At 35.2% G+C, this 27,139-nt stretch overlaps 1 protein-coding gene across 26 annotated transcripts in view; it reads left to right on the top strand.

Annotated features, from left to right (window-relative positions):
* RBFOX1 (RNA binding fox-1 homolog 1) overlaps positions 1-27,139 on the top strand; it is a 1,699,751-nt gene that overhangs the window by 646,069 nt on the left and 1,026,543 nt on the right. For all 26 annotated transcript variants that reach the window (XM_051964083.1, XM_051964074.1, XM_051964056.1 and 23 more), the window contains one exon: positions 12,554-12,601. In XM_051964083.1, coding sequence (XP_051820043.1) covers positions 12,554-12,601 — 48 coding nt within the window. The remainder of the gene's footprint in view (positions 1-12,553; positions 12,602-27,139) is intronic.

Raw genomic sequence — 27,139 nt, 5'->3', positions numbered from 1 at the left:
GGACTCCAGCAGTTATCTTAGCCAAGCATTTTATTTTACAGAGGTAACTAGGGCTTGTGGAGTCTAAATGATGTATCCAAGATCACACAGATACTAAGCATTAAAAGTGGAATTTGAACTCAGATCCTTAATTCAATATTCAATCCTTTTTCCTCAGTGCCATGCTGCTTCTCTTTAATTTTAATCTCACAATGCTTCCTAAGAAATTAATCTAGTAGCTTGCCAAAGGTCTCACATCATGAAACTAAGTATTCCTAACTCTTAGCCTAACTCTTTATTACATTCTGCTGGCACTCAGGGAATCCTATGATTCTTTAATTGGTGTATTTATATTTGCCTTTTTACATATTGAATTCTTAGAGATAAGGAATAGGAATCATTCTTTTCTGTTTAAACAGTTTTGTTTATGGAGTACTAAGATTGTAATAAGTATACCACTTAAGGCAAGATAGCAATAGACAGTTGAATTCACATAGTTTTCATAATCACCTTGTTTCTAGAAAGGGCAGATTTTCTTAGAAGAATCTATTCTGATCATTGAAGGAAAGGTCTGATGTCTTCTATCTGCACCAAAAGTATCCCTCTCTATAAATTTTATTGAGTGCTCATATTAGTGCAGTACTGATACAAAGCATACAGTATTCTTGGACCTTGTCTCTCCATCTATTAAATAAGAAGAGTGGATTAGATAAATTCTAAGGCATCTTCTAGTTCCTAGCATTTTATAAACTATGAAACTAGGGTCTGTATGCCAAGATAAGGAAAGAGGCATAAATCAGTTATGGATAAGTCAGCATAGCATTTATTGAGTGCCTATTGAATACAAAGCACTGTGCTTTTAAATCCTGGGATATAGAGAAAGACAAAAGACATTCTCTTCCCTCAAGGAGTTCATAGACTAAGATGGGAGACAACATAGAAATAATTTTGTGTAAATGAGATATAGACAGAATAAAGTAGAAAATATCAGGAGGGAGAAGGCATTAATATTAAGAAGGACCCAAGAAGTCTTCTTATAAAAAGTAGGATATTAGCTAGGACTTAAAGGAAGCCAGTGAAGGCAAGAGGCAGAAACAAGGGAGGGTGTGGGTGTGTGTGTGTGTAAGAGAAAAAGGGAGGAAAAGAGAGAGAGAGAAAGAGAGAGAGAGAGAATGATACTTCAAAAGGAATACTTAATGAAATACCCCAAATCAAGTGATATAATATATTTTCAAGCAGAAGATTTTATATTTGGTATCAGATGAAATAGGCATTGAAGATTATTGGATAGCGGATGAAATAAAAAGGGGGAAAAACCAACTTGCAAATATTCAAAGCTACTAAACAATGAAACATGTATGGGATTTATGAGTTTTCCATTGCTTGAATTCTACAATTGTAGGAAATATTTGTCAGAAATATAGGAAATGGGACTTTTAGTCAAGCACAGGTTAGACTAGATAACCTCTGAGTGTCTTTTAACTCTGAGGATGTATTTATAGGGATATGTGTGTGTGTGTGTGTGTATGTGTGTGTGTGTGTGTATGTACAATACTTGTTTATTTTCCCCTTCCCTTGATTTAAATGTTTTTAATATTTCATAAGAATACAGTATAGTTGTCAAGGACCTTTGATTTAATATGCTTAAGCAGAATATAGCTCATCTTTAACTAAAATCTTAGAGAGGTACCAAAGACCCTCCATCAAATTAAATCTACTGTCAGAAGCAAAAAGCATGGACCTTTATATGTCTGACTCTATTTGCTATGCTCCATCCTCAACTAAAAAATGTCACTTTGGTAACACCCAACATAGATATGATAGACACACCTAGCTTTTACTAAACACAGAAAAGAGATATTTAATTAGTATACATAATTCCACAGAAGGAATCCTGGGCTGGAAGTCAGGAAATGATTTGCTACATAATTCTCTAACTTACATAACTTCTCTGAGCCTGGCTCAGTACTACATAACTCTGATTTCTCTGACACTGAATGGATGCTTTTGGACTTAGTTTCCTTATCTGTTAAATGGAGGGGAGTCTGCCATTGTGCATTACAAGATTGTTGTGAGAAGAATATGAGATGTTAAATATGAGAACATTTGAAGAGAAAATGCTGTTCCAATATAAGGCGTTATTTCTTTACGCTAAAAACTGGATCTCCTCAGTTACAGAGGCACTGAGTGACTTTCAGAAAGTTCCTTCACCTTTTCATGTTTCAGTTTCTTAATCTCTAAGTAACTTTATTACCAAAAGTGTATTACAATTGTAACACAATTTAGATATCCTGAAATCCTTTAGTGCCAATAATTAAATGACAATTTTTATTCATAATCTGTATCTAGTCTGCTTTGTTTCTCCATGTGAAGATTTCAAATTTCAGCTAGATGATTCAATCTGATGTGGTCGTCAGTTTTATGTTCCAGATCCAAAGGGCATCATTGTACAGTAAAATCTTCCCTATTCAGACAGGACAGTTTCACCTTCACATCCTCCCTAAACTAGCCTGCATTTTTTCTTCATCTTTTTTTTTTCCCCTTGCTATTTATAAATCAAAAGGAGTGGTGCTGTTATGCAGTCTTGGCTCCCCCTGATGCAAGCATCTATTCTTATCAGAAGTGTTGGCTTGAGTCTTTCAAGTGCATCCCACAGAGCCCCACAAAGGTGTGCCTAACAACATTGTCTCCTGGATTTGGAGTAAAGTCTCTGAATTCAAATAGTTTTGCCACTTACAGTGACTTGGAGCAAGTCACTTTACTTACCCTGGATCTTGGTTTCCTTTTTTGTAAAGGCAGGGGATTGCACTAGATGGTCATGGAGATATCTTCAAGCTTTTGATCCTTCAAGTTCTTTGCACTTGTTTACTTTTTTTATGGTGATTATTCAATTGTTTATTTTAAATGCAGCTACTTCTGGTACATCAAAAGAGGCTTGTCTGACTTTGTATTTCACCTCACTCCTTGCTCCTGATATGTTGGCAGAGCATTTATTTTTTTTTTCCTTTAGACCTTCAATGGACCTATAATTTACACATTATGTTTCAATGAAGTGCTGAAGTGCTGAGATTTGTCCAAAAGGTTAAAAGCCAAAAGAAATACAGGGTTGAGTTTTATTGTTGTCTTTGTTGTTGTTTTGTTGTTATGGGTGTACTGCTGTTTTGACTGCTTGTTTGAATTTCTGCATCCTTACATAAATACAAGTAGAAGCTACTTAGCTGGCAGGAGCCCAAGTAATAAGGTCTGGACTTTTAGAATTTAGGATATTGTTCTTGATTTTATTCCTTTTCACTCAATGGATTTTTAATTCAGTGACTTGTAGAGTTGGAAAATAGTTGAAAAATACTTTTAAAAGAATTCTTTTTTGGAACTCTAGTAGCACTTATTTGTCTGGTATAAAAACAAGTATGATTTACAACTGATATGGGTAATTCCATTTACAATTAATTAAAAGGCACTCATTAAGCCCCTACTGTGATGCAAATGCATGGATTCTATTTTCAAGCAGACCCTTGGTTTGGGTCCACTTCTGTGACATATTGCACATACCTGTAGAGGTTTCTCTTCTCCTTTAAATTTAATTTTGAGGAGACCCGGGGAGGGGGAGGGGGGGAAAGGAGGGGGAATCTGAGTAGGCATAGATCCCAGCTCATTTCTGCTGGCAGATCTGCTGGCAATGGCCAAGTTCCGGGCTGCAGCAGCTGCCTGAACAACGCAGGAAGGGAATGTAAAAGCCATTGGGGGTGGGGAAAGAGGTGATGAATCTAGGATGGAGCATCTGCTATTTTCATTTGGACAGTACCTTCTGGTCCCCTTGAAACAGGCTGACAGTTTGTTCTGTATGATGAACCCTTTCTCCAACCCCCACCTTAATTATCCTTTCATACCTAGGGAGTCCTTCCACACATTAAAAAATTTAAAGAATTTTTGACCTTGCCTCCGTAACTTGCCCCCTACTAAATTAAATATTATACTAAATTTGAATATAGGCTACACACTTCAAATGAGTTTTCCAAAAGGGAAACTTACATACTTACATACATATATGTATATGAATATATATTCACGTACATACTCATATGTGCCTTGTGTGTGCATGTGCATACATGTACATAACACATAGCTTGTTACTCATTTTCAAATCTATGTATGAGCCAAATTCATTTTTTTAAAAAGCTTCCTATATTAAAGTCAATATACATAAGTATACTACATAATTGAATTGATTTCTCTGTGTATTACCTAATGACTTTTACAAATCTTTGCCTTCATTTTTCATTTGGACCTCGTTTCATAAGGTAAAATACATTGAAAATATGTTTTTTTCCTCTTGGGGATCTTTATGGTATAGGATTTTTTTTTTTCTTTTGTCATGTAAAGTTGATTTCTGCATGGAGAGTCTTTTTTTTTTTTTTTTAATCACGTAATCATACCATGTCTTGTAAAGTTGCTTCATACATATCAAGTAATTTAAGTTTTATTAATTAGAGCATATAAGTCTTTGAGGTTTAGATTTTGAAGAAACACAAGGATTTTAGCATTTCAGGAAGTTTTTAGTATTAGTGACACTCCTATAGTTTTTCCAAGAAGTCTTTGCAAAGTTATTTGCTGCCATCTGCTGGCTATTTGTGATAATGCATGCAAAAACTAAAATTGAGATCCTAGTGGGAGGGTAATATGTTTCACTGCAAAAAATGAATATTCTTTTTTATGTATATAGCTTCTACCCATGAGGTTTTATAATTTAGATTTTTTGTCTTACTTTTACTTTACTGTTAGTTCAAGTTTTTATTCTTTCAAATTAAATTCATAGTTGTGTATTGTTTAGATGGACTTATGTCCCATTGATTAAAATGTCTACATTGATTAAAATGTTCTCATTATCCTTAACAATCTGATCTTTTTCCAGTCATTTTCATTTGTGTAAGACTGTTCATGATCCCATTTGAGGTTTTCTTGGCAAAGACAAGAAAGTGGTTTGCCATGTCTTTTTTCAGTTTATTTGATGAGGAAACTAAGGCAGACAAAATTAAGTGACTTATCCAGGGTAACACAAGTAGTAAAAATCTGAGGCCAGTAATTTACATCTTTCTGATTCTTTGACCAACTCTCTATTCACTGTGCTACCTAGTTGCCCTTCTCCCCAATACATAGTAACTCATTAAAAAAATAATAAAAAGCAAATTCTACTCATATACACAGCTGGAGCTTAAGGAAGACAGGAAGCTGAGTTAAGGGAGAGAGAGAAATCCAGGCAAGAAGATATTCAGTGAAAATGCCTAGAGTCCTCACAATGTCTTGTTTGAAGAACATCAAGGAAACCAGTGTTAATGGTTTTACCTTATGAAATAAGGTCCAAATGAAAAATGAAGGCAAAGATTTGTAAAAGTCTATTAGCTTACCAGTGACAGAGAGGAGATTTGATTTCGGGTTTTTTTTTTTTCTGATTCCTATCATCCTGACACTAAAGATATCACTATAATTTGATAGTCTTCAGATTTGATCTCTTGTTCTCTTGTTGCACAGGAAGAATTGGATTCAGAAGGTAAAAATAACCCGGGAAGAAAAACAAAATTGCAAACAGTTTACATTCATTTCCCAGTGTTCTTTCTTTGGGTGTAGTTGCTTCTGTCCGTCATTGATCAGTTGTAAGTGAGTTAGATCTTCTCTTTGTCAAAGAAATCCACTTCCATCAGAATACATCCTCATACAATATCGTTGTTGAAGTGTATAATGATCTCCTGGTTCTGCTCATTTCACTCAGCTTCAGTTCATGTAAGTCTCTCCAAGCCTCTCTGTATTCATCCTGCTGGTCATTTCTTTAATATTCCATAATGTTTATATACCACAATTTACTCAACCATTCTCCAGTTGATGGCATCCATTCAATTTCCAGTTTCTAGCCACTACAAACAGGGCTGCCACAAACATTTTGGCACATACAGGTCCCTTTCCCTTCTTTAGTATCTCTTTGGGGTATAAGCCCAAGTAGTACTGCTGGATCAAAGGATAAGCACAGTTTGATAACTTTTTGGGCATAATTCCAGATTGCTCTCCAGAATGGTTGGATCATTCACAGTTCCACCAACAATGCATCAGTGTCCCAGTTTTCCCGCATCCCCTCCAACATTCATCATTATTTTTTCCTGTCATCTTAGCCAATCTGACAGGTGTATAGTGGTATCTCAGAGTTGTGTTAATTTGCATTTCTCTGATCAATAATGATTTGAAACACTCTTTCATATGAGTGGAAATAGTTTCAATTTCATCATCTGAAAATTGTCTGTTCATTTGATACTGCATATTAAAAGCCATGCTGATATAATTATTTAAGATTTACACAATAAATCCTCATAACTACCTTATAAGGTGATTAGGATGTGAGGTATATTATCATCATTTTATAGTTGTATAAATTGAGGTTCCAAGAAATTCAATAATTTGCCAAGAGTCGTGCAACTTCTAGCTATAGAGCTCAGGATTCCAGCTGTTATGCCTCAGTTTCCCTACTGTTTCCCTGAATTGTTTTGCCTCAGTCTCAGCAACCCCCCTTCCTGGCCATTAGGACTGAGAAATTAGGGCTGGGAGCCCTGACTACTCTAGCATTCCAAACAATCATAAAACTCCAGATGGCTTATCCCAAATACTTAGATGGGACCCTCTGAACCAAACAGTGTTTCCTAGCTTCTTCCCTCCTAACTTATCAGAATTTATGATTCTTCTTTCTTTACTCCAACCTGTCAGAACTGAATTTGTGGTCTTTTCCTGGAGTTCCCACTCACTAGTACTCTAAACACCACCGCCTTTCTTTTGTTTCTCTGATTGTGGGAGACCTATAAGAGTCTCTGGAATCCCTGGCTTGTTGCTGAATTCTTTGAGACAAGAATCCAATTCAGCTTGGCCAGTCCTACTCCCCACTAATAGCATATTAAATCCTCTAATCTCTATCTTGCTGCAGCTTCTCCAGCATTACACAGCCTCAGGTCATCCACCTTTTAGTCTATATTCTTACTGCCACCTGTTCTTGATTCTCTTGGGTCAAAATGAATTAATGACATAACCATGATAAAAACAAATGCCCCAGTTATAAGAAGAAATGTTCTTTGTAAAAATGCCATGTAAAACTTAAGTTTTCCAATACATGGTACAACCTTTTTCAGCAGTGATGTGTAAACATTTATTGTGTGTGATTTGTTTTCACCCATTGTGAATCAACTTCCAAGAAGCATTTCTTTTGTTTTTGTTTTAAAGTAGCAGATTCTTTTGACCTGGGGGCAAAGCAGCAAAAGCTGTTTTGTTGTGATTATTTGTCTTTGGAGGAATAGGAGTGAGCCAATAGAACTTTGACCTTCACACAGACTTAAAGGAACTTGGTCTGCAAAAGTTTCTTTTAAATACACTCTGGTGGACTAAGAGTGCTGGGAAACAGAAGATATTTTTTTTTCTCAACAGTATTTTATTTTTCCAAATACTTAGTTTTCAATGTTAATTTCTGTAAAAATTTGTGTTCCAAATTTTTCTCTCTGCCTCCTTCACCTCCCCAAGACAGCCAGCAATCTGATATAGGTTAAATATGTTCTATCCTTTTAAACCTAATATTTATCATTCTGTGCAAGAAAAGTCAGATCAAAAGAAAAAAAATGAAGACGAAAAAAAGCACAGACAAAAAGGTGAAAATACTAGGTTTCAATCTTTATGCATTCTCCATAGTTCTCTTTCTGGCTGTGATTGACATTTTCCATTTCAGATCTATTGGAAATGCCTTGAATTACCACACTTTTGAGAAGAGCCAAGTTCATCACAGTTGATCATCACCTAATCTTGTTGTTACTGTGTACAATGTTTTGCTGTTTCTGCTCATTTCACTCAGCATCAATTCATATAAATCTTTCCAGGCTTTTCTGAAATCAGCCAGCTCATCATTTCTCATATACCATAACTTATTTAGCCATTCTCCAACTGACTGACATCCACTCAATTTCCAGTTCCTTTCCACTACAAAAAGAGCTTCTACAAACATTGTTGCACATATGGATCCTTTCCCCTTCTTATTACCTCTTTGAGATACACACCCAGTAGTGAGACTGATGGTTCAAAGGGTATGTATAGTTTTATAGCTCTTTGGCCATAGTTCCAAATTGCTCTCTAGAATGGTCAGATCAGAGAAATAGTTATTGATGTATGGTTATAATAGTTTATTTTTGAGATGAATATGAAAAAGACCTTATGGATTTAAATATTCAATGTCTGTTTCATAGACCTGAGAGTAGCTCTAATAACTTTAAGTACCTAAATGGGACAGGTAAGGAATTCAAAACTTGAATGGACCTGGAAAGGAGAAAAACCCAAGGTGGAATGTTTTTAAATAAATAGAAAAGGAAGAGATCTGAATGTAGATCCACCAAGGACCAAAGCTCTCATATTCAGAATCAGTACCCTCCTCATCTTCACTTTATAGATTCCCATAATTCCTTTAAAACTTAGTTTGGTTGATGCCTCATATATTCAATTACTTCTACTTATTGTTTGAAATCACCCTTATAATTACTTTGTAATTTTTTAATCTATATATATTCTATAGCCCCCTAGGAGAATATATTGTAAGTTACTTAAGAGTAGTTTTTATGTTTGTTTTTTAGTTTGTTTTTAAATGTTTTCTATCTTTACAGCATGTGGGTCTAGTACAATGCCTTGCAAATAAGAGGTGTTTCATGAATGTTATTTGAATTGAAATGAATTATTATTTTATTTCATTGTGTTGTACTCCATAAATACCTTCACTGAGTAAGTGCTCTGTTACTTTGTCTGACCTTGTTTTAATGAAATATCCGCAAATCATATAGTGTCATCTGTGATTAACATATGACAGACAAAAATAAATTATAACTTCTAAACTCATGACTAGGGAGAAGCTATTGGCATCATTTTGGTCATAATTATATACAGCTTTCAGGATTTGAAAGTGCTTTACATATATTATCTTACTTCATTGTCACTAGAACCTCAGGAGGTAAATGCTATTATAATCCCTTTAATAGGTGAAGAAAATGAAACTGAGAGAATCTAACAGACTTGTGTAGGTTTACATAGTTAATGTCTGAAGAAGATTTGAACACAGGTTTTCCTGAGTTGAGATCCAGAATCCTCCTCACTGAACCATCTAGCCACTGAAATGGGACTTCCTGAACCTTAGAAACTGAAAATCCACAAGGAAAAAGAAAACTTAAGAGTCTCACTGATCAGACATTTGTGTCCCACTGGCATATTTTATAAATTCCAAATCAAAAGAAGTATGGTTTGGATAAATTTAACATGCATCAGTATATAAACAAACTGTCCTGCTTCCTTTCACTGACCTTCTCTAATTTATAATTATCATCAGCATCTCAGTTCTCATTTTAAAAGCATAAAGACTCACTTCCAGGAGCACCTGAATCTATTTGGGTACACAGGCAAAGGATTAGCCGACCCTGGCCTTTTGTAAAGGAATCACTTTCCTCTGCTGAGTCTTAGATCTCAGCATATTAGTTTCTTATCCAGGCCATCCTTTCCTTAGTGATAAATGGCAAAATACCCAGAATAAAGGATAACCACAGGAAGCTTCTTGTTCCCTGTCTGAATTTGCCATGGCTGCCTTGGAACAATCAGTCCTCATTCTCCAATCCATTCACGTGGACCTTTGGCCATTATACACTTAGGGTTAACTTTATGATGTGAATGCACAAAACCAAGATAGTAGGCATATGCTTTTGAGTGACCCATATTTTAAGCCTCTATGATCCTGACCTACAAGACCCGTCTGAAACAGCTAAATTACAAAAGAGGAAGAATTCTACAAGGAATGACCAGCTTCTGAAAAATGCATCGATGTAAGAGTATTTTGATGTCCAAAAGGAACTCAGTCTAAAGACATATGGAAGGGAAGCTTTAAAAATAGATCTTTTTCTAAACCATATTAAATTAAACCTAGTCCGATTATTTTTCTTCTTTCCATCTTCTTTCCTTCCTTTTTTCCTCCATCTCTTTCTGTATGTCTATCTTTTATCTCTTTTTTCTCTCTGTCTCTGTCTCTCTTTCTCTCTGTCTGTCTCTCTTTCTCTCTCTCTCTCTCTCTCTCTCTCTCTCTCTCTCTCTTTCTTTCTGTCTCTCTCTCTCTCACACACACCTCTCTCTCTCACACACACACACACATATGCACAGAATGCTTGTTGGCTTGTTGCTAGCAGGTTAGGTAGGGGTTAATTAGAGATCTAAGTGTGGAAAGGAGAATTATTGGTTTCTTTAGGGAAATTTAATGTTTATCCAGAAGTACATGGCTCAGAATTCATATTTGGGGAATTGAACTATTTTCCAAGCTAAATCATCAAGTTGGGATGAAGTACTTACTTGACTACTTCTCTTCTGGAAAAGGTCAGGTCATAGACCATCCAGAGATACAAGATATACAAGGCATGATACCAACAATAATTTGTTACTGAAAAAGTGACATTTTTCCAATTTGGTCCAACATTGTTCAGAAGCAAAATGCAGTCCCCCGGGGTGCCAGCAGTGTTGATCTGCAGGATGACAAACCAACAATATCATCTAAATAAAAAAATCCAGCATGGGTTTAGTAAATTAATCCTGACAAGAATAAATTGAATAATCTTGGGGAAATGGCAAGAGTGCTGATTGGGCCAGATGGCTTTGTATGTTGCTGGCCTGGTCTTCAATGGCAGATAAAAAACCAGTTCTTGGTTTATTTATGTAGTTAGTTAGTTGATTAACACCTGCCACTTTCACTGACTGAATCTAAATCTGATCCAGGCTACTCCTACAAAATCCATCTGATTTCCAGCAGAGGAGAGAAAGCAAATACAGGCATCCTAGAGTGAGAGTGATGCAACAGATACCTGAGAAGAGGTTGTCACCTTGTCTCTAGAATAACAACTTTCATCTCAGAGAAGTCTGCGTTATTTTCATCACTCCCATAATGTGTTAATCTGCCATTACTCGCTTTCCTTGGCAGATGTATTTGAGGGGAGCTCTTCTTAGGAAAAGCCCAAAGTGCATTATTTGAGCCTTTATTTCTCTGAGGCTATAAATTTTACATCCTTCTAATGTTTTCAGGTATGCTCTAACTTGAGGAGGGGAAGCAAATTAAGACAATTTAATCTCTTAAACCTTGGGGACAAAATTAAACCCCTGAGGAGAAAAGAGGGACATGTTGCCTAAATCAAAACTTCTTAAACTCTATATGGGGTCTCATAATTGAATGTGGGGGTCATGAAATTATGAGTTACTATCAGTAAATGTTTGGTTTCTGTACCTATATCTTGGGTTATATAACAATTTCTTGATTGAAAAGAGGTGGAAGTGAAAAAAGTTCAAGAAGCATTGATCTAAAAATTCAGGGGTCCTCAAACTTTTTAAATAGGGGGCCAGTCCACTGTCTCTCAGACTGTTGGAAGGCCGGACTATAGTAAAAACAAAAACTTTGTTTTGTGGGCCTTTAAATAAAGAAAGGTCATAGCCCTGGGTGAGGGGGATAATCATCTTCAGATGCTGCATCTGGCCCGCGGCCATCGTTTGAGGACCTCTGGAAATGATCTAACCTGGAGATATATACTCATCACCACACCTGATGAATGGTCTTCTGTGCTTGCATTTAATGGAACTGAGTGTTTAGTATCTGTGCTATTTCCTTTTGGGAGGAAGGTCATTTAGAAATGTAAGTTTGTTTTTGTTTTTGTTTTTCAAAATTGCTGCCTCCAACAAACATTTTGCTGCTGGTATAGTTTCAATCTTTTTTGGTCTACACATGTGATTTCATCAGTGTAGAGTTGTTGAAGCTCCTTCCTAGATTCTTCAAGAGTTGCATGGGGAGGGGGGCGGTTCTTGTGAGCCTTGCCCCAAATCACCCAGTCATTTTGTGCCAAAAGGATTTGAACCCAGATCTTCCCAATGCCAGAACCTTCCTTATGTCCACAACAGCATGCTGCTTCTCACTTTGCACTTAAGTCTTACTAAACAACATAGTATCTTTGGGGTGCATATGCACCAGACAGTCAGTAACTTGGATGTACTTCTTAATGATTACTTCAGAGAATCAGTGAAATTTGAAGAATGAACAATGCATCTATATTCTTGGTTTAAGGTAAACTTTAGTAGATATAGGTTTATAGATTTATGAGATAGGGAAGTGTAGTTAGATGAATCCATATAGAAAAGTGTCTAAGGTTAAATTGAGGAAGACATTGCCTCTCTTTAGTATCAGTGATTCCAGACGTGAAAGTCAACTTCACGATGGCATTTTATTTTATGAGCTGATTCCAGCATTTCTCTGTGGTCTCTGAGCCATAGCTTTTGACTTCACCCCACATGTTTCTAATAAGGCTTTCATAAGCCCTTGGTAAGTCAACTATGCGAATGTGAAGGTGTATGCTACCCTAATGCACAATAAAGGGTAATGGTTCAAAAAACAACTGGTTATTTGATGCCTTTTTAAAAGTTACAGTTCAAAAACACTGCTACTTGTCCTCTGACTATGACTGACCAGTGGTATTTCTTTCTCTCCTCCCCCTTCTGCTTTCAGGATATTAAAACAGATTGCAATTCCTGCGTGGAAGTAGAGGACAGAAAAGTAAGTCACCATTTTAAAATCCTTTTTTTAATATCATGTATGATATAAATGTATGTGTTTAAGGAAAAAATTGCTAGAAAAACTTTGTTGTGGGTGAGTCGGATTTTAATTAGACAAATTCAAGGCAATTCTATTCAAAAGGTTAAATCTGTTTTTCTACAATAAATATGACACATCTTAAATGAAAATCATTTATAGGAATTAGTATAAAAAGCATTAAAAGTGTTTATATTTGTTGTAAGTTTTCACTGGAGCCAGTTTTAAAAGGTGACTCCTTAATATTCTAATTTAATTTGCTTTTTATCCATATGATGATATTGACAATTTGCTGAGTGTGTACCACTCAGCATTCTACTGGCATTCAATCCTTATGCCTGATTCCCGCCCTTTGGCATTCATTGTCCCAGAAATTCCAAGACACCTCACACAGTCACCAACCATACATGGACAGCCAGCACATGCCACAGCCAGGTAATTATCTCTAGGATTCTATTTCCTAGATTTCGGTTTTTATTTCCTATCTTTTATCTTTGGAGGCCATAATGTGAACACCATGAAGGAAAACCAATTAATAGATAATCATGTATTACTTTAATTTTTTTGTGACTTTTCTTACTGACAAGTTTTCATATGGATGTTCCTTTCATATCTGTTTTTATTTCCATAGCAAGGATACACACACACACACACACACACACACACACACACACACACAATGAAGAATGCCTACTATAATTTGGGGGTTTCAAGGAGTCATTGGTTTAGAGGATTACCCTTTCAAGAAAGTCCTATGACCATATCTGTTGTTGCAATCCAAAAGAAAAAGCTTTACCTCCACATTGCTACTCAAATATGTCCCCATGTCGACTCCTCATCTTTCCATTTCCTAGTTCAGAGTTCCCATCATTTTTCATTTGTAATACTGCAGTAGGTCTCTAGTTAATCACCTCCTCTATTTTGAGATCTCACTTTTCCAAAATATATTTACAACTAGTAAATAATTTCCCTAGTGTATAGTTTTGATTTTCCTTGGAGAAAGTCCTTTAGGATCTCTCCATTACTTAGAATAAAATGTAAGCTCTTTAATCCAGAATTTCAAGCCCTCTCCTATCTGATATCATCCTATCTTTCCAGGTAAATTTCACATTAGTCCACTCCCCTTTATGTATGCTATGTTCTAGACAAACTGGACCAAGAAAGTCATTTTCTAAACGACGTGTGTCATCTCCTCCCCTTATTCAATTTCATAGACCATCCTCCTCGCCATCATCACTGAAACATTCTATCCCTTTCTCTGCTTTTGAGACTCCTTCTCTTTTTTTTCAGTTATGCCTCTGTGAAAAACCTTTCTCAGTTCACTTTTCTATCCCAACTGAAACTGATCTCTCAATATTCAAATTTACCTAAAAATATTTTGCATGTCATCTTTGCTCCCTCTATATCCTAACTTGAATTATGCTTGTTTGTGTAGACAACCTATCCCACCTATTAGAACATAAATATAAAGAATGAGGGAAGGGCGAAGAGATTTTCATCATTTTATCAAAAGGACCTATCACTGTGTTTTGCAAGTTGTTATCCTTGATGAATGTTTGTAAATCTGTTCTGATGTGGTTCTAGTAATCCTTCCTCAGCCTGCCTTGTTCCATGTCCCCTTTGACCAAATTATCCACTCAGCACTTAGGACATTTCCTTTTCCCAAGTACTGCTTCAGACAGTATTCAAATTGGTTCGTTGACTTATGCAGATTAAAAATAATATTAATTAAGATTCAAATTGACTTACCTGGGAGATTTTATTTTAGAAAGTGATGTCAGTAAAAAATCTCCTGTAAAAATGCAAATAAAAAGGCAGTTAACGTCATTGATTACTGTATCCTAGTTTATGTGTATCTGAATATAAACATCCAAGCCTATTTCCTGTTTCTTAAGAGGTTAGTAAGGTAAATTAATAAGTAATGCATTTTCCAAATGGGATTTAAGGAAAGAACATTTATAACTGAATTACATGTAGGAATTTAATATAAAAGACAAAAAGAGGAACTTTTCCCTAAAAGTTTAAACACATTAATTCATCAAATGGGAAAGTGAGTGTGCTGGGGGAAAGGGCTGTGTATGTGTGTGTGTGTGTATATCTAGAATTAGGTTGATTAAGAACCTGTTAATATAGAAACTCTTTCATTGGTAGAAATCAGTAACTCATCTGGGAAATTGAAGTAATAACAGTATGGGGCACTAAGAGATAATTAATTTACTTAGGATCCCATAATTGGTGTGTGGCAGCAGAACCATTTTGAACCTACGTCTCCCTCACTTGGAAGCCCATTCTACTGTGCCTTGCTGACTCTTTATTTGGAGGACTGGGAGAGAACAAGGGATCAACACAATACTAAATAATAAATTAAATTCTATTATGTGTCTCACAAAAGTGACATGGTATAGCAGATGAAGAGCCTCAAAAACTAGGTTCAAACCCTTTTCCTGAAAAATACTAATCTTGTGATCCTGAGCTTGCTTTTCTTGTCCTTTTTAATAATACAGACAACTTTTTAAATCTATTAGTTTCAGAGGAAACGCCAATTTACCTTGGAAGAAGAAATTTTAACATTGGGGGCTCTCTATATCAATGAAGTCACAGATGCTTTCAAAAAGTTAAGACTGTGTCATACTTCTTAGTATTAGATTTTCTTCAGTCTCACTCTCTGACACCAGAGGTCCTGTGAATTTCACACATTTATTAGAAAACTTTCCTTCTTCTCTCTATTAATTTCTCTTTTCAGCAGCAATGTGAGTTCAGATTTGAACAGAGGCCAGTCTATTTATTATAACATGCTTTCTATATGGTCCACTTTGAGGAAAACCATTTTCAAGGAAAAGGGGAAATGCAAATGACTATGATATTTTATGCATCATAGACTGTTTTCATTGGTAACAGATTTATATGTCCAGGTTTCTGAAAGTCAAGTCAACAAGCATTTATTAAGCATCTGCTTCTGCAAGGCATTATGCTAATCTCCAGAGATACAAAGAAAGGCAAAAATAGTTCCTGCTCTCAAAGAGCTCACTTTCTTTGGGAAAACAACATGCAAACAACTATGTACCAATAAGATACATTCAGAATAAATTGGAAATAATTTCATGGCAGAAGGCACAAGCATTACTGGGGATCAGAAAAGGTTTCTTACAGCAGGAGGGATTTTAACTGAGATTTGAAGGAAGTCAGGAGGCAGAGGGGAGGCTTATCCTGAACTAAGAGGACAACTAGTGAAAATGCTTAGAGTTAAGAGATGGATTATCCTGGGCAAGGAAATCGGTTATTTAATAGTAGGGTACATGTTGGGTTGTGAGGTGAAAGAGCCTGGGAAGATCGGAAGGAGCCAAGTTATAAGATCATCAAATCCATCGCCTTACTTTATCTTTGGTGAGAGGAAGTCCCAGAGAGAAGTACTTGCTTAAGGTCACCCAAGAAGTAAATGGCAGAATGGAAGCTCACACCCTGGTCTCCTGACTCCTGATCCAATGAATTTTCTATGACATTTCAATTCATTTCAACAAGCATTTGCACTTGCCATGTGCCATGCACAATGCCCAGCCCTAAACACTGCTGTCCATCATTATTGTCTTGTTCACAGACAGATGTGATGTGACATTTCAACGGTAAACTGTGGATAGCCTGAGTGATCATAATCCAGTTCTTCTAATGCACTCTGGTGCTTCTGTCACTATGACATATAATTATGAAATTTCAGCATCGATGTGATGACAACTACGTGCGCACATGTTTGGATGTGTGTACCTTTCTCTCCACTTAATCCAAACGCTTCTAGCAAAATCAGTAATTTGATAAAGTGGAATTGAAGTGACAGCAGATGACAGAGTGCCAAAATAATAATACAACCTCCCTCTGAAGTGGTAGCCTCGGTGCCCTTTATGGATCTTACAAAGGCCTCACATTCCAAGGGAGAATCGGCAGTGTTCTCCAGAAAACTTTGATTTCTTTCTGTTAAGGAAGAACTTTTAAAAGATTTGAAAAAAAAATTTAAATTTTGATTTTTGTCATTCTTTTCTTTTCACCTTGCCTCATTCTCTTCCTTTTACCCCTTACCTGTGCCTAAACTTGTTATTCTTATACTAAAAGCTGGGATCTTTGGACTTGTCAAATACTAGCTTACTATAATCATTGACTATTTTTTCCTATGAACCTAACCCATTCCAGTGATGACTACTCCATTTCTTAGCCAGTACTAAATGATTTTTGATGATTGCTGCTTTATAATATAGTTTTAGGTCTGGCACAGACTTCTACTGTCTGTTCTTATTTGGGTAGCATCAGATTTTCAAGATTGCTGAGTGCTTGATAGATTGGATTTCTTTGTTTGTTTGTTTGTTTGTTTTTTAGAAAATGCAAAGCTCTAAGTTTCCTTTCTAAATTTTATTTTCTTTGTCCTCCTTTCCCTGCTCTGTCACCTACTCATTCTTACTTCATAAGAACATTTAAGTTAAAAGGAACCTTCTTTTCTTGATTTTTGGACCAGTTATAATGATGGATGAGAACACATGAATTTGAAAAGCTGGAGAGTTCTCATTTTAATGAAGAGGGGTTGAATCTTTAGTCTTGCTCTGTTCCCAGTTGTGTGTTCCATCTATGTCTGATGATTGAAGCAAAGGTTTGTTTTTTGTTTGTTTTTCTTTTCACTTTTTTTTTTATTTCTCTTGGCTCTTAAAATCTATTTTTCATCATTCAGACACTGATCTAATTGTCACTTGGCAGACTGTGCTTTATAGTTTGGGGAAAATTCATGGCATGTGTTGGGGTGTGGGTATGGTTTGCATTTTGTTTTCCCTGTCTAACTGGCTAATTAATCTGAGGGGGAGGGCTGCAGTTGGGTTTTTTCTTGGCTTGTTCGAGAAATAGGCAGCCATTCATCATATGTCATAAGGGTATACTGCGTGCTTACAGAGCTTTTCACCCTAAATGGAAAGACAAACCACAGATTGTTTCCTTGCACAGGTGAAGGAGCACCACAAAACTAATGCAAATTTAGCAAAGGTGACAGGAAGCAACTCATCATTTTGAAATGTCTGAATTGCTTCTAAAAGCAGGACCTGTTTGACATTTACAGTGCTCGGGTTTCCAGTGGGGAATGGAGGCATTCAAATTCATTTTTATTTGTAGTATAAAATCCATCTGAATTTTAATACTATTATGAAGACTGAAATCCAGGTGATGAGAGCAAGGGTTGATGGATCATTCAGTGAAAAAAATCTGTCAGAATGAGCTGAAAACCCATTTGTCAAAGACCATAAACACAGACAAGGAAACAGTTTCTTCTCGCTCACCGTAGGCTAGTTGCTGCTAAGCAGTTTCTGATCATTTGGTAAAAATGCATGTGAGTAGCTTGAGTGCCTTTCATAGTAGAGCTAATTTTCTGGTCTGACTCAGTCAAAGAATTATCAACTAAGAAGATATTGCTGAATCTCATATTAAATGCACTAATAATTTTGGGGACCTATGGATCCAACATGTATTACAAGGCAGTTTTGAAATTTGAGAGCCAACTTCCAAATCATATGACTGATAAGATGATAAATTAAACATTTTCTCCAATTCTCATGATTTCTGAAATACCTCTAAAATAGTAAAAAGGTGTAAGAGATAAAGGAAGTTCTGCTATCTCCATAGACTAAGCTAGGACTCTGCAAACTACTGGACCATTTTGATACATGGACCAAATTTGGCCAAGTGTTTTTGAGCTAATAATGCTTTTTTACATTTTTAAATAAACTGTCATTATATATATAAAAGGAAAAAAAAAACCTATCCATAATTTTCAAGCTATTCAAAACAGGTGGCCAAATTAGGCCTTCCACCATAGTTTACCATCCTCAGCCTATAACACTAAAAACCTGATGAACTATCAATAGAAAAAGCTAATTCCTAAACCCTAAATGATTCACTCATAACTCCCCCCCTCACTACCAAATATGCTTGGCCAAGAATGTATAAGCTGATCAACTGTTATGCAACAAAACTCAGCTCTATTTTTTTTTCCCTCTCAGTGCCCCAGAAAACCAAAAAGCAGAAGCTCACTAGGGTTAGGACAGGAGTACGTCAGCACTTAGTGCAGCAATAGAGAAAGCCAGAAAATTGAGAAGCAAAGAGACTTGTCAATGTATTGTATTCACCTAAGCCTCAAGAGAAATCACAGAATGTAGCTAGGGTCACTTCTATTCTTCACCTTCAGAAGTCACTTGGTAGAGATTGAGATCAGTTAAATGTTCATTGCTTAGTATGAGAGGATGAGAGAGAGACTTTGAGGATCAGCCCCCACTAAACCTGCAATCAAAAGAAGTGAATCAAAAAAGTAAGCAAGTGGGGAACATAAGGGAAAAAGAGAGAGAGAGAGAGAGAGAGAGAGACAGAGAGAGAGACAGAGAGAGAGAATTATTTCAGTCAAATATCTTGAGTCAGTAATTAAACTAACAGCAAAGATATTAATAGAAGAAGGAAATATGATAGCCTAAAGGTCTAAATCCAAGCTTCCTAAACTGTGGGCTGCAACCCCATATGGGGTTTAACAACTGAATGTGGAGGTTGCAAAATTATGATTTATTATCGGTAATTATTTGACTTGTTTACTTAATTTTATATACATAGGGCCATATAAAAATTTCTTGGCTGAAAAGAGGTCATGAGTGGAAAAAAAGTTTTAAAAGCCCTGTTCTAATTGAATCTAAATATTTATGGATAAATATTATAAGACAAAAGAAAATGGATTAATATATTATGAAACAGAAGACTGCAGTTTCCTAAGAGAGCAAAGAAACATACCCACGTGTTCGTGAATGATCCAAAACAGGAATAAGAAGTATGAAAACAGAATTTAATGCTTGCATGGCCAAAATATTGCTAGAATAGAAATATTTGAATCTACTCAGGAAAGTCTCATGAAAGAAACAAAAGATAAAATAATTGCTTGAGAATGCAAATATACAGAAGTAAAGCAGTCTGGAACAAGAGAAGGGAAAAATAACATTAAAAAATTATTTCTAGAGAAGTAAAATATATTGATCCCAAAGAGAGGCTTTATAGAGACAAATAAAAGATTTCAAATCTTTCAATGGATACTAATTTTTAAAAACACCTAAAAATAATGCAAGAAGTAATTCCCCATAATTTTTCTAAATACAGGAAAAATAAAGAAATCCACAGATTGGCAGCATATTTTTTTTTAAAAAAGTAATACACCATTCTGCACTCACAAGAGACTGCAAGAGGTGATAAAACATGTTTACCAAAGAGCAAAGGAACTCAAAATGCAACCCAGTCAGATATAATCTACAAAGTTGAACCTAATGATTAATGGAAAAAATGAGGTTAATAAAAAGACACATTCAGAGCATTTATAGGTTATTCCCATAAGTTCTCTTTCCCTTATATTTAAACTACATCTTTTTCTTGTTTGTTACCCTTTCCCTGACTTTAAAGCTGTGCTTTACTTATTAGTTTCTTCTTCTCTCTTCCTCTTACCTTTTTGTTTATTTTTCCTTCTTTTTTCTCAGTTATTTATTCAAATAAAAAGATTTTTCTCCTTCATTCTCTTCACTATTTATCTTCCCTTATTGAGTATTCTAAAATTTAGGGGTTTTTTTGTTTGTTTTTTAATTCAAGGCTCCTTTATTTAGTTAGTTCTTTTTTAGTCTCAGGATTCCTCATGAAATTAAAGATTCTGAAGTACTTATCTTGGGTTCCCTTTTCAGAATTATGTTATTGCCTTGTAGTATGTCATTCTTAGAAATACCAATTCTTTGTATACTTTTAGAAAGAAATCTCTTAATGAGCTTTCTGTTCTTTTATTGTTGCATTTGTTTCTGTATTTGTTTATTTTTCTTATGTTTCCATTGTTTGGAGTGCTGGAAAAGTAAATAATTTATTCAGCTGAAGAACACACACATATACACATACATATTTCTCAGAATCATGTAGAAATTCTATTAAAATTAAGGCATAGAAATATTGCAAAGAAAATGTAAAAAATCAGAAATAGTAAATGCATCCATTATAGACCATAGCATAGTTAAAATAGCAATTGATTTGGGAAAATAAAAGATACAGACTCAGATAAAGACTAATACCCAAATCCTAAATAATGAGTGAGTTAAAGAATAATTCATAAAAGAAATGAATAATTCTGTAACAGAAAAAGTAATAAAATAACATACAATTTTCTGAGATGTACCTAAAATAGTTCTCAGGATAAAAAACATAGGCCTGAAACATATATTAGCCAAATAAGAGAAGATGATTCATGAACAAAGTGTGCATTTTTAAAATAGAAAATCAACAATTATAAAACAAAAACAAAATTTGAGATATTAAAAATCAAAGGAGAAATAGGAAAATAGAAAAAAATATGTAAAGTATAAGTAAAACTAAAAACTTGTTCTTAGGAAAAACTAATTAAGTAGACTACCCTCCAGCCAATTTGATTAAAAAGAAGAGGGCAGAAAGTCAAATTAACAAAATAGCAAATAAACAAAGTAAAATCATAACAAAATCAGAATAAATGGAAATAATTATCAAAACCTACTGTGTGCATAATTATATCATAAAAATATTTGAGAACAGAAAAGATAACATATCTTCAAAAACATAAAATATCAAACTAACAGAAAATCAAATAAATAGAACCAGCTACACAAGAATTAATTTTGCAGATTTATTTTTTAAAGTGCTTCTTGAAGAAATGGAGAAAATTTAAATAGATGGAGGTCTATTCAGTGCTTCTTGTTCCTGGCATAGATTTGTAGAAATAGAAAAACAAGTAAATAGTGTTTTGGGGACCTTTTACTCCAATATCTACATTTTATAACTGGGGAAAATGAAACCTGGAGAGGTAAAATGATTTGCATGTCATCTGTTTAATTGCAGAACCAAGACTCTGACTGATTATGTAAGCCTTCTTACATTATTTCTGGTACAATTCTTTATCTCTTATGCTATATCTTCTCTACCAAGGAGAAGTTTGACTAGATTATTCCTCAAGTCCCTTCTATCTTGAACAGTTTTTTGCTTCCCATTTTCTAATATTTTGGAATTTCTCTTTTGTTACTATGAACTTGTCCTTGGGGCTAATTTCATTATAGACTTTTCCAGATATCTCCCTCCTAGGTGATAATTTAAGTTGAGAATTCAGGGAATTGTGTCTTTCCCATGTCTAGAGCTCTCATGTATACATACCAAAGCAAACACTGCACATGCACTTGTAAGATGATGTTCTGTGGAGTGAATCAATAAAATGTCTACTACATTAACTAGTTAGTTTTCACAGATCTTTGGTTAAAGTTGCCTGTGAAATTCCTTCTTCAGGACATAAATACAACTAATTTACTGTGATTGGGTTTCATTTAATATAGTTTCTAACTATGGGGGTAGAAGTAGATTATACTATTGAACTTTGGATAGCTCCAAGACAAAGCAGAACCCTTATTTACTATCAGATCATAACCCTACAAAGAACAGCTCAAAAATTACTCATAAAAAAATTTAAGATAGTTCTGGTGCACAAAGAAAAGAAAGTGTGGCGAATGTCAGCAGTAACACTAATCAAAATCAAGTAGAGAGTTTCTTCTCTGCCTCAATTTCTATATATTTAAAGACTTATTAGAATGTATGTTGCATCTTCCATTAAAATGTGAAACCTTTCATCTGATAGGTCATAATTCAGAGAGTGGCTTGTCAGTTCAGAAAAGTGTAGAAACAGACTTATTGCCAGGTTTTTATGAAAGGGAACACTGCAGATTTGTGAGCTAGAAAGTAGGAAATTCTACCTATTCTTTGAGTGTACCTACTTTTTTCTTATTTCTGGATTATTGTAGATGCTATATTAATGAATGCTTGCTGCAAGTAAATGGAGCCACAGTGTGGTGGTGCAATCACCATTGGGGGTAAAAAAAATCTCTATTTAGATTCAGAGTGTAGAAAAGAGTGAAACTAGATAAAGTATTTGAGTCATTTAAATAAAAAATACAAAGAAAAAAATGAATCCAAAGATCCAGATGACTAAAAAGGCTTTTTTGGATGGAAGATAGAATTCCAATTTTATCCAACAAGCATTTAAGTGTCTACCACTTACAAGGCAATGGGAATACAAAGACACAGCTTTAGGAAAGAGAATATCCCAACCTTTCCCTTAAAGAACTGACATTCCACTGGGGATACAACATAAATACAGACAGGTATGGCTACTTCATAATTAAAGAAGGAGAGTACTAACAATTAAGGACCTGAGAAAAGCTTTTTCTTTTTTTTTCAGGAGGAAAGCTTTAATTTTTTGATAAGATTTTGTGTTCCAAATTTTTCTATCTTCCTTCTTTACCCTTCTCCTCCCCAAGACAACAAATTATCTGACATAGGTTAGACATGTACAATCCTTTTAAATTTTCTATATTTGTCATGTTGTACAAGAAAAGTCAGAACAAAAGAGGGAAAATACAAAAAAGACAAACAAACAAATAAAATTTAAAATACAATGATTCTATCTATAAGCAGTCTCCCTCTGGATGCAGATGGCATTTTCCATCACAAGTATGGTGGAATCGTCTTGAATCACCACATTTCTGAGAAGAGCCAAGTTCATCACACTTGATCATCATATAATCTTCTTGTTAACTGAATACAGGAGAGGTTTTCTGTAAGGAGAAAGAAAATAAAATACAAGCAAACAATAACAAAAAGAGTGAAAATGCTATGTTATAAACCACACTCAGTTCCCACACTCTTCTCTCTAGGTGTAGAAGCTCTCTTCATCACAAAATTAGATTAGATATATGATCAAAATGTGAGATGCAACATGACTAAAGTGGAAATATATTTTACATAATTGCACATATGTAACCTCTATTAAATTGCTTAATGAATTAATGGAAGGAGAGGTGAAAGAGGAAAGAAAAATTGGAACTCAAAATTTTTCAATGAATATTGAAATTTGGCTTTCCATGTAATTAGAAAAAATATTATTAAAAAAAGAAAGAAAATATGTGATTATTCTGATATAGTCATTAAATAAAATTAATCACCCTGTCATGACACAGAAAATACTTCATACAATATTAGCATCTTTGACAACGTCTTGTGGAGCTTTTCGTCCTCTTCTGTTGTTTTATTCTTTATTTTAAGGAATGGCTCTTTGGGAAGGAATAGAAGGCAGGATACTATGGGAAATATAGGCTATATAAAATTAAAAGTATAGATTTCTTTAAATGATCATATACTCTAACAAATCCACATGGAAATATTAGGAGTTTCTTCTCTTTAGAATAATGAAAATTATGAACATTGTCATTGTAAAGCTGGAAGAGAGTTTAGAAGACTTCTAGTCCAAGTCTTTTATATTTTAGAAAAGAGAAAAGGGTTGACAGAAAAATGCCTTGTTCAAGATAAATGGCAGACCTGGTACTGAAACCCACTTCTGACATCCAAGTCCAGCATTCTTTTCACTCTAACATATAATTTTCCTTCACTCACAGTCAGTTTTAAATTCTCTACCATGAGTAAGATTTTTTTTTAGATGAATTACTTTGGGGGTGGGGGAGGGCCTCATTCCTGACATCTGCATTGAATCTTCACCTATAATTGTGCTGATTCCCCTTTTTAGTCACGTTACAGATGCATGAAATTGAGACGTTCATCAAGAGATTTTTTTTTTAATTACAGAGAAAGGGGGGGGAAAGTTATGGAAAGATTGAAAGTCTTGAAAATGGATCTGGTATCAAGTTGAATAAGTTTCAAATGGACAGGAAGCTATCATGATGGATGAGCAACCAGACACCTTACTACTTAGTGACAGAACCATAGATGTAAAAACAGCAAATACAGAGGGTCATCCTTAAGATACAGCAAGGATTCCCCCAGCACTCTAACCATTTAACTTCAGCATAGCATTTTGCACTTTGGTATTGACAGCATTTAGCACGCTTTGCTATATTTTATTTGTTTTGCTGCAACAGTGCTATAATGAGAGAATAGATAAGGTAAAAAAAAAAAAAAGTGATATAGTCCAAAAAGTCTTACATCTGGATCCAGAAACTACTTTTCTAGCTGAAGGAACTTATATACAAAGAAGTCCTGTACTGTATTAACCTTCCTGTATTAATCCTGAGTATTAAAAAGAATGATTTCTATAAAGTGTTCTATGAATAGGAAAGCCCTAAAAGTATCCCAAAAGCAGGTAATAATACTTAGTTCTACCATTTCTCTCAAGTTTGATTTTAATTTATAAAATTACAGTGAAAGTTGTAAAAATATTGGTATCACACAGGAAGTTAAATTAATAACTCACTGACTGCACTTAGCCCTTTTCATGCCCCAAATAGCAGTAGGACTGAGTGTATGTGTTGGAGGTGGGTGGAGGGGTAAAGGTATTGGTGGTTGGGATTTGGAGGGAAGAAGGCAACTCCTTTTTGATAGGAGAGTAGCATACTAATCCAATCCTTAGCTCGGTATCTGGCATATAGTAGTTATTCATCTTTATTAAATTGAATTGAATTAAGATTGCCTTTCCCCCTAAAGTGTTTAATAAGGATTTTTCTACCTTTTGTTCACAAGAAGAAAAGAATATGATGGACTGGTTGATTCCAACTGGTGACTTATTTTTCTGACTGAGATTCAGGAATTTATCAAAAAACCAGGTTCCCTAAAAGTTAACTTACCAGAGGTCATTTAGGTATATATAGTGCCCATCAAAAGTAGAATTTGAATTCAGGTCCTTTGGAAGGTCTTCCTTTATCTGAACTAATATGATTTCATTGAGATCATAGTATTTTGAAATTGGAAAGAATCCTAGAAATGATTTGTCTACTCTTTCCTCCATTATATTCAGATCTAGAGAGAGAAAATGATCCAAATCTCACACAATTAAGCACAGAGTCAATCATTGTAGTGTAGAGGTACAGGCAATTTAATTTGTGAATTAGTGGATCTGGGTCCAGTCCTGGCCTTGCTACTTACCATCTTTGTAAACTTAGACAAAAAACTTTATTTAGAAATTTTAATGTCTACTGAACTCTGGGAGATTAAATGACTAGCCCATGAGATGGGATCTCAAGCCAGATAATAATGACTCCCAGTAGAGAACACTTCACTCTGTATACTCTATCCTGCTTCGTCTTAGGATTTTTTCAGGTCTCTTCTATCTAGGGGGATGCTGGATAAATGCGTTGACAGAGAGTAGAAAAAAATATGCTATCTCAATCTACATGACACACTTGTACATTTAATCTGCACTATTGATATTTTTTGTTTAGAGTCAACCAAACCATAAATCCATTCTGACTTTAATTTCATTATTGATCAATGCCCTGATTTTAACATTTGCAGATTGCCAAAGCATATGAATATTTATACTGAAAATTTAATTATCAGCTCTTAGGAACTAGTCTAAATTAGTTCCAGTTTTCCCCTACTTCTAGTTTTAAATCCTGTGAAATCTCAATGCAGTGTTCTTTGGTCTGTACCTGAAAATTTAAACTATCTATACAATACAAGTCTGCCCCATGAGTGAATGATACTTGAAATGAAATGAATGGTTAAGATTGTAATGCTGGAGAAACTGAGGCAAGATAGACATTAGAGAGCTTTTAATATTTTATTTGGAGGGAGAGATTGTCTGAGGCCAAAACCTGATCCATGTTGGCCCCAGGGCTGAATTGGACTCTCATCTCAAAGAATCCAGCAGCCAATGTGAGATTCCAATGAAACACACACACACACACACACACACACACACACACACACACACGGTAGACAAAGGCAAAGGGGTGGAGTCCCAGCACTAAGGAGGAATGGATGTCACTCTGAGTCTGATGGGGTGGGAAATAAGGACCATAAATTCTTACAAATTGAGGAAATAGACCAGAAAATGTGGACCGAGAGATAGAGCTAGAGGATGTTAATTAGGTATCTGAGATAGAACATCTGGAATCTTATCTTTTGGAATGCCAGAATAGCCAGCTACAGCCTTAACTATCTCAGTCCTAATGAACAGAAAAGGGGGATTGCAACCAGAGGGATTGAGGCAGAATAATTCAAGGAACTGAGGTAGGAAAATTTAGGGAAACTGAGGCAGGACAATTTAGGGAAACTGAGGCGGTAGGTGCTTAATAAATGCTTGTTTGACTTCCTTCCTTCCTAAAAGTCAGGAAACTTTTCTCTTTTGTCATTATAATCACCAAAGCCTAAAGGAATATTTAGATCCTAATAGGCTCTTAATGTTTGGTAAACTAAATCAAATTATTATATAATCATCATTATCATCATTTGTTTTTCCTAAACTTTTCTGTATGAGGTAACACATTAAAGGTAGTCTGTCCTGATGGGCAGGATTTGGGAGAGGCCATAGCAACTGAAGGGAAGGCAGCCCAAGGGACGAGTCAGTGGCCAGTATTCTATTGGGATAAAGAGGGAGAGGAAAGAAGAAGAATGTCCTTTTCTCTCACAGAGAAGAAGCCTGCCTCTCCAAATATCTGCATCTTTAGAAAG

This window comes from Antechinus flavipes, chromosome 1, assembly GCF_016432865.1.
Source record: "Antechinus flavipes isolate AdamAnt ecotype Samford, QLD, Australia chromosome 1, AdamAnt_v2, whole genome shotgun sequence".
In the NCBI taxonomy this organism is placed as follows: Eukaryota; Metazoa; Chordata; class Mammalia; order Dasyuromorphia; family Dasyuridae; genus Antechinus; species Antechinus flavipes.
Note: the sequence above shows the minus strand (reverse complement) of the source record. Positions and strands in the feature narration are given on the sequence as shown.